The sequence below is a fragment of the Orycteropus afer genome, unplaced genomic scaffold (genome assembly GCF_000298275.1).
Source record: "Orycteropus afer afer isolate SDZICR_OR568_19922 unplaced genomic scaffold, OryAfe1.0 scaffold00054, whole genome shotgun sequence".
Lineage (NCBI taxonomy): Eukaryota > Metazoa > Chordata > Mammalia > Tubulidentata > Orycteropodidae > Orycteropus > Orycteropus afer.
In genome coordinates, this window is record NW_006921641.1 from 12,530,382 (window position 1) to 12,538,119 (window position 7,738).

The 7,738-nt window shown below is 51.5% G+C and overlaps 1 protein-coding gene across 1 annotated transcript; it reads left to right on the top strand.

The window, feature by feature from the left end:
• Positions 1-910: 910 nt before the first annotated feature.
• SLC5A6 (solute carrier family 5 member 6) lies at positions 911-7,497 on the top strand. Its single transcript, XM_007938857.1, has 15 exons — positions 911-1,303; positions 1,595-1,660; positions 2,000-2,051; positions 2,424-2,491; positions 2,863-3,017; positions 3,413-3,553; positions 3,728-3,857; positions 4,403-4,491; positions 4,937-5,049; positions 5,422-5,489; positions 5,846-5,932; positions 6,087-6,268; positions 6,457-6,560; positions 6,800-6,915; positions 7,345-7,497. Exons 1-15 carry the CDS (start codon positions 911-913, stop codon positions 7,495-7,497), a joined length of 1,917 nt encoding a protein of 638 aa, XP_007937048.1.
• Positions 7,498-7,738: the final 241 nt, after the last annotated feature.

Sequence of the window (7,738 nt, forward strand, 5' to 3'; positions counted from 1 at the left end):
AGTAGGTGTTTGCTTAGAGCAAGATAGGACCACTCTCCCGGGCTGATTTGCTCCTTGCCAAAGTGGCCCTGTAATCCTAATTCTGAACTCTGAACTGGCTCCAGCAGGTTGCTCTGCCTTGCATCTCACTTTTGAACCCACGTACTCTTCCTGAATCTGCTGTTGACTATGGTGTAACAGAGGGGCTGAGAGGTGGGTAGCAGGGCTTACCTAGTGGTGTTCGAGAAAATGTTGAGGAGCATGGAAGGGTTGGCCTGGGAAATGGCATTTGGGGCTGCCATGGAGACAGTTCCACTGGTGATCAGTGCTGAGAAGAGGTGCTATTAGGAGGGGTGATACAGGATGATGGGAGGTAGGGGATGATGTCAGGGGAGATAGGAGGCCACGTTGATGTTAGTCTCCATTTCTTTTCCCCTGTTGGGCTATGGCGCCAGGCTGGGCTCTTGGCTTAGTGAGTTGTAGTAACTGGGTCTATGCCTGCAGGTGGGGGCTGGAAATTCTTCTGAGTTGATTTTTCTTTCATTGCTTGGGTGGAAACCTGAGAAGTTTTACAATTCTGCACACCCAAGGTCTTGGCCAAGTTATTGTCTCACTCTTCTGCTTCCCCATTGCTATCTTCTCCTACCACACCCATACCAGGACTTACAGACTTTGAAGGGCCACCACTAACAATCAAAATCTGGTGGGTGTGGGGCACAAGGCCAAGTATGGGTGGCCATGCAGGCAAGACAGGCCTGACTAGGAGCTGATTCCTTTGCAGCTAACCCTGGACAATGTCATTCCGTAGAGGAAGAAGACTGTGAGACTGGCTGGATGCCAAGTTGCAGCTACTGCCTGACACTGCCCAGCCAAGTGACAGCTTAGAGCCCATGAGCAGCCATTGGCCACAGGTCAGGGACACATTGTGGATATGAATGTGACAGAGAGCACCTCAGTTCCTTTCCTCCCAACCTCGGGTACAGCAGTGCTCACATCTACCTTCTCCTTTGTGGATTACGTGGTGTTTGCCTTGCTGCTGGCTCTCTCCCTAGCCATTGGGCTCTACCATGCTTTTCGTGGCTGGGGCCGCCATACCATCGGCCAGCTGCTCATGGCGGACCGCAAGATGGGATGCTTTCCTGTGGCACTGTCCCTGCTGGCCACCTTCCAGTCAGCTGTGGCTATCCTGGGTGTGCCATCCGAAATCTACCGATTTGGGACCCAGTATTGGTTTCTGGGCTGCTCCTATTTCCTGGGGCTGCTGATCCCTGCCCACATCTTCATCCCTGTCTTCTACCGCCTGCATCTCACCAGTGCCTATGAGGTGAGTGGGGAGGAAGGTAGGAGCATGTGGGGCCACAGGGTTGGGGGTGGAGAGTAGGAACAGGGTGCATATGATGGATCTGGAGCCTGAGTCTCAGTAAGCACATTTTGTGTCTATAAGTTCTTTCTGGGCGAGGTTGGGGTGGGGGTGTTACGGCGAGTGAGGCCTGGAGTGATTAGAAATTGGAAATTCCTTCATGTTCCTGGACTTCTTCAGTGAAGTTGTGTGTCAATTATGAGTGCAGGGTGGGAAGAAGCACTTTTTTTTCCCCCCCTACATGCTCTTGCCCAGTACTTGGAGCTCCGATTCAATAAAGCAGTACGGGTTTGTGGAACTGTGACCTTCATCTTTCAAATGGTAAGTGGAAGGAGAATAAAAATTAATCCAGAGACATGGTAGGGCGACCTGGACTTAGGCATGCTGAGGCAGTTGGAGACTTCCCTGCTTTCAGACTGGCAGTGTTGGAATTCTTAACTGGGGGTCACTGTCACTAAAGCTCCCAGATACATCCTGCTGCATCTGTCCCATCCTAGCACAAAGACACTGGTGACGGCAAACCTAAGTTGGGGAGCAGATAAAGGGAGAGGAGCGTGAGCTTAGATGAGGGGAAGCCATTGGGATGTTGGAACTAAGGTCTGTCTTTTCTCTCTTCCCACCCTCATCTCTACCCTCACATTTTCTTTTTACACTAAACAGGTGATCTACATGGGGGTTGTGCTCTATGCTCCATCATTGGCCCTCAATGCAGGTGAGGAGTCACCACCCCTGGCTTCCAGCCATGTTGGGCTGGGAAAACTCCTTTAGGAGAGACAGGTAGGAGAGAGTACAGGAAAGAATCTGGCCTTAGCCAGGGAGTTACCTCACTGCCTGGGCCCTTGGACTAGTCCCTGCCAGAAGTGGAAGCAGTCTTAGTTCACTGCACTTGGAAGCTAATCAAATATTACCCTGCCTTATTTGAATTGGTTAATCAATACAGTTTAGTTGAGCTCTGCAGATATTTTTTCCATTGTGGTGAATGATTTATTTCATCTTTAATGACCAATGTCTTCAGAGCTTTGCTGCATTCCCCACTGGGAAATTCTCTTCCAGAGATATGAATATGACTCTTACTTGCTTACAGTGACGGGTTTTGATCTGTGGCTGTCAGTGCTCACCCTAGGCGTTGTCTGTGCTGTCTATACTGCTCTGGTAAGTTTAGTCATCCCTAGGGGACAGGAAGAAATGAACTGAAATAAGGAGAGATGGGAGGAGAAGGAAGAAGAAGAAATGAGATAAGAAGGAGAGTGAGAAAACAGGATGAATTTTGAGGGGTGGGATGAGATGAGACATAGGAGATGAGTTGGGGATAACACATAGTGGGAGATAAGATGGCATGAAAAGGTATTTGGGTTGAGGTTATATTGTTGGATAAGTAGGGTTTGGGAGGGAATGGTTTCACCACGGTTTTAGCAGTTCTACCCCCAGAAAGCATCATGCTATCTTTACTAGTAAAATTTGATGTCCTCACTAGTAGGTGGTTTAGAAGACATTTGGGCAGCTGTGCTATCTTTTCTCTATAGGGTGGGCTGAAGGCTGTCATCTGGACAGATGTGTTCCAGACATTGGTCATGTTCCTAGGGCAGCTGGCGGTTATCATCGTGGGCTCGGCTAAGGTGGGCGGCTTAGGCCGTGTGTGGGAGGTGGCTTCCCATCATGGCCTCATCTCTGGGATTCAGTAAGTACACCCCTTTTCTGAGTGGGGTCTGCAGTGCCTGAGAGCGGACATCAGGGCTGTAGTAAGCAGAGGACAAGCTATGGGAGCCTCAAGTAGGACACTGAGATGGGCAAGAAGCTGGCACTGCAGCAGGGATTGTGGCCCTAGATGCCAGACTGGTGCTTAGGGAGAGTCAGGATGTGTTGATTACCCAGGGTAGGGCTGTGGACTGGAGAAATGGAACTGTTGACTCCAACTCACTGCAATGTCTCTGGAGTCTCCCTGCTCTGGAGCCCCTCAGCAGCTCCCTTGTCCCTAGCCCCAGTGGCTCGGCTCTGCTTCTGTTGCCAGGGGACAGGGAGGGCTGGGTCTGCATCTGACAGCACAGTACAGTGCCCGGGTGGCATGTGTTACAGGCTGGATCCAGACCCTTTTGTGCGGCACACCTTCTGGACCCTGGCCTTTGGGGGTGTCTTCATGATGCTCTCCTTGTATGGAGTGAACCAGGCCCAGGTGCAGCGGTACCTCAGCTCCCGCACAGAAAAGGCTGCTGTACTGTGAGTGCAGGGACAGGAAGGCAGGGGAAGGATAGCCTGGTTCCTTAAGGTGGTTGGGATGGGGGCGGGATACACACTCACATCCATTCATTCAGCACATGGTTTCCCTTTCTGGAAGTGCCTGGGACTGTCTGCTCACCCTGCTTCTCCCTTTGGCACTGGCCTCTCCTGCAGCTCCTGCTATGCGGTGTTTCCCTGCCAGCAGGTGGTCCTCTGCATGGGCTGCCTCATTGGCCTAGTTATGTTTGCCTATTACCAGGAGTATCCCATGAGCACCAAGCAGACCCAAGCAGCCCCTGACCAGGTGAGAAAGCTGCCCAGGTCCCTTCCTATGCCCATGAAGGGCCAGTCTGGGCCCCAAGGGGAATGTCTAAAAAGGATTCCTGCCTTAGGCAAGAGATGGTTCTAAAGTCTTTTCTATTCTGAGATTCTAGGAATCTAGCAGGTGAGGATCCCAGCCCCAGCATCACCTAATTACAGTGCTTACTTTCCTGGGGGAGGGGACCTACATTTACTGATTGTTCACTATGAACCAGCTCTGCTGGGAGTTCTCACACATCTGGTATCATCTAGTCTTCCAGCAGCCTCATTTCACTGGGGAGAAAGTGGACTCGTTGAGGTAACCAGCATGCTCAAGCCATACTACTAGTGGGGCTGAGCTGGAATGTGGATGTGAAGTGCCTTGTTCTCTCCCAGAGTCCATTTTCTTTCCACTTCCTGTGGGCTGACTGGGATCAGCAGAGATGCCTCAGTGGCTGACATTCCTTCCTGGTGTACCATCACCATAGCGTCTTGCCCTGGGAAGGGATCCACTCTCAGGAATGCTGTGCACTTCTGCTCTGCTTGTAGTTTGTCCTGTACTTTGTGATGGATCTCCTGAAAGGCCTGCCGGGCCTGCCTGGGCTCTTTGTTGCCTGCCTCTTCAGTGGCTCCCTCAGGTACCCCATTAACCATTTCCCTCAGACTTGAGAAACTTCCTCCTGCTTGGTACAGGGAGACGGGTGGAGGAGGGGCTCCCTCTGTGTGTCTCACTGTGCCCATCCCATCGGAGGATGACAAGGAACAGCTCATCTGTGAGGGACAGAGCACCAGCCTCTCCCAGGAGAATGCCCCCTTTTTGGTTAGGGATGCTTCTTTTACGTTATCTAGAATTGATGTACTTAAGCAAATATTATACCCATAGGCAGAACAAGTGGCCTTGCCTTCGAGGGCTTCTCTCAGGTAGCCTCATCTGTCAACTGAAGATGGTTTTTGTTGCTGCACATGCCATCTCTCTCACCTTTAGGTTGCTAATCCCTGAAAAGAAACTAGAGTTTCTTTCTAGTCTCACCTTTCTCAGCTGCCACAGTCAGAACAGTTTATCATTTTCTTCTTCCTTTCCAGCACCATATCGTCAGCTTTTAATTCATTGGCAACTGTTACGATGGAAGATCTGATTCGACCCTGGTTCCCTGAGTTGTCTGAAGCCCAGGCCACCAGGCTTTCCAAAAGCCTTGGTGAGATTATACTTTTTCCTCTCTTCAGTCTTATTCTTCCTAAGGATCTTGGGTTACTATCTGACACTTCACGACTACTGGCTTTGGTCTTTTTTAAAGTCTCTGCTTTGTACTGGGTTCAGCACTTATCTGACGAAGCACACAACCTTCACTCCATACTTGTTTACATCTCAGAGTATTTCCTACAGACATCTGAGTCACATAAGGGTGGGGACAGGGTGGGAGGGACCCAGAGCCAGGGCATACACCTTCTGCTTCCAGGGGCATCAGCTGGTGGTTTGGTTGGGGAAGGAGTGTTGCTCTACTTTTTTTCCCCCCCTTTTTTATTGTGTAAATTCACATCTTGTTTCTTCCCTTCTCCTTTTCCCCTAGCCTTTGGCTATGGACTGATTTGTCTGGGAATGGCCTATATTTCCTCCCAAATGGGACCTGTGCTGCAGGTAATGACTCTGGAGGGAAGAAAGCAGTTAGGAGAGGAAAGGAATGGTGTGAAATAGGCAGTTGAGAAAGCTCTTTTGAGGCCAAAGATAGGGGACAGGTGTCAGAAGTTCTCCTGTGATGGACCACTTACTGCTATGGATAGACTTCCAAGCAGCCAAATGCCCCAGTGTCATTCCTGGATAGTCTCAGCTCAGGCACTTAAGAGGAGAATCATGCCATTAACTGTTCCTGCCCTTTGGAATCCTGAGTTCTGATTGCTCCAGATAGACGGACAGACAGATCTCTGCAGCAGTGGTAGGTGGCTAGGCTGTCTTTCAATGGGCTAGGAGTCTCTGAATCTGTTTTTTCTCCCCAGGCAGCAATCAGCATCTTTGGCATGGTCGGGGGGCCGCTGCTTGGACTCTTCTGCCTTGGGATGTTTTTTCCTTGTGCCAACCCCCCTGTGAGTGACCCATCCAACTCAGTGGTCTTAAGGAGTAGACCAGGGGATTGGCTTGGTGGGGCTCTCATCATGAGTGCTGGGCACTGGTGTGAAGGCTTGATGGTAGGGAGTTGGGGACAACTGAAGACTGACGTTGTGACATGTCTCTGGTCAGGGAGCCATCGTGGGCCTGTTGGCTGGACTCATCATGGCCTTCTGGATCGGCATTGGGAGCATAGTGACCAGCATGGGCTACGGCGTGGCACCCTCTCCCACAAATGGATCCAGTTTCTCCCTGCCCAGCAATCTGACCACTGTCACTGTCACCACACTGATGCCCTTGACCACCTTCTCTAAGTGAGTGGGTTCACTTTGTAGGAAGATTGTCATTTCTGAGGGGTTGCCCAGGAGCTTGGTCAAGGGATGGGCTACTAGAAATCTCAGAGACATGCTGATTGTTAGGCCCCTGTAGGTGAAGGGAGTGGGGTACCTGAGGAATGCCTGCTCCTGAATTGCTAATTGTCTTCACCTTTCTGCTCCCCTAGGCCCACAGGGCTACAGCGGCTCTATTCCCTGTCCTACTTGTGGTACAGTGCCCACAACTCTACCACAGTCATTGTGGTGGGCCTGACTGTCAGTCTACTCACTGGTGAGGGGTGTGGGATGGGGGCCCAGAGAACCAATGAGGGGCTGAGGGAGGGTTCAGGGAACCTGAAGTCTGGGGGAGACCCTCACCTTCTAGCTTGAGTGTCTGTGTCAGTGAAGATTATTGGCTGAGATCTAAGAGGTAGGCTGGGGGCGTGGGAACTCTGGAGCCCTGGAGGACAGAAGGCTTGCTGGGTATGGAGTGCCATCCTATAGGAGACTCAGAAGTACCTTTGCCTTTAGGAGGCATGCGAGGCCGGACCCTGAACCCTCGGACCATTTACCCTGTGTTACCAAAGCTGCTTGCTCTCCTGCCCTTGTCCTGCCAGGAGCGACTTCCCTGCAAAAGCTATAGCCAGGTAGTACCTGTGTTGCCATGTTACCTTCTCCTACCCATTCTCCACAAACTGCTACCTCACATTCCAGTTTCCTTCCTTCTCCCCAACCCCTCTTTCATTTCTTCCCTGAACATGGACACATGCAGCTGCCCCAGCTTCTTCCACAGGGAGCTCTGGCTTGGCAGGAGAAGGCTCTGAGGCCCAGAGAGGAGCGTAGAGTGCCGACCACCCCCATCTCCATCCCACAGCCTTGCTCTCCCTCTGCCTTGTGCTGTGGTCCTCCCTTTCTCTCCCCTCCCCTTGCTCACCCCCTCCCTCTGGCTGTCCTGATTTTCCATCTAGAGGGATCCCAGCAGAGTCTCTCTTCCTTGTCTGTGTTAGTTCCCTCACCATGCCTTTGCCTCATATTCATTCCAGCCCACACTCTCATTAGTCTTACGTGTTCTCCAGGACCTCCCTATGGACACCTGTCTGTTTCCAGAGAAGATGAGTAATGGTGTGCTGTGGGGCAGCCAAGAAAAGGAGGCCCTGGCAGTGCCAGAGGAAGGCTCAACCCACCAGGGCACCAGCCCCACCTTCATCCTCCAAGAGACTGCACTGTGATCCGGACTTAGGACTCAAGCATCTCTACAGTCCACGAGGCAGCATCCAAGTGGCTATCCCATAGTACAGAGATGATTCACTTAACTTGTTCTGTAGGGTGGTTTAGGGCTCGGAGGACATTGCCCATACCAAAGGACCTTATTCTGAGAGCCTCTAGCCTGTAGTAGAAGTTGTCTCATCACAGGGCTGTGAGGGTGGCGCAGGGTTTTTCTTTTCCCTCACCAGTCTGTTCTTTAGAGGA

What these genes read in the sequence shown, in the direction of transcription:
- SLC5A6 (XM_007938857.1), top strand. Translation starts at nt 911, where the DNA reads ATGAATGTGACAGAGAGCACCTCAGTTCCTTTCCTCCCAACCTCGGGT. An exon ending in ATCTCACCAGTGCCTATGAG is followed by an intron (nt 1,304 to 1,594) that starts GTGAGTGGGGAG and finishes GCTCTTGCCCAG; the next exon opens with TACTTGGAGCTCCGATTCAA. An exon ending in CAGGCTTTCCAAAAGCCTTG is followed by an intron (nt 5,050 to 5,421) that starts GTGAGATTATAC and finishes CTTTTCCCCTAG; the next exon opens with CCTTTGGCTATGGACTGATT.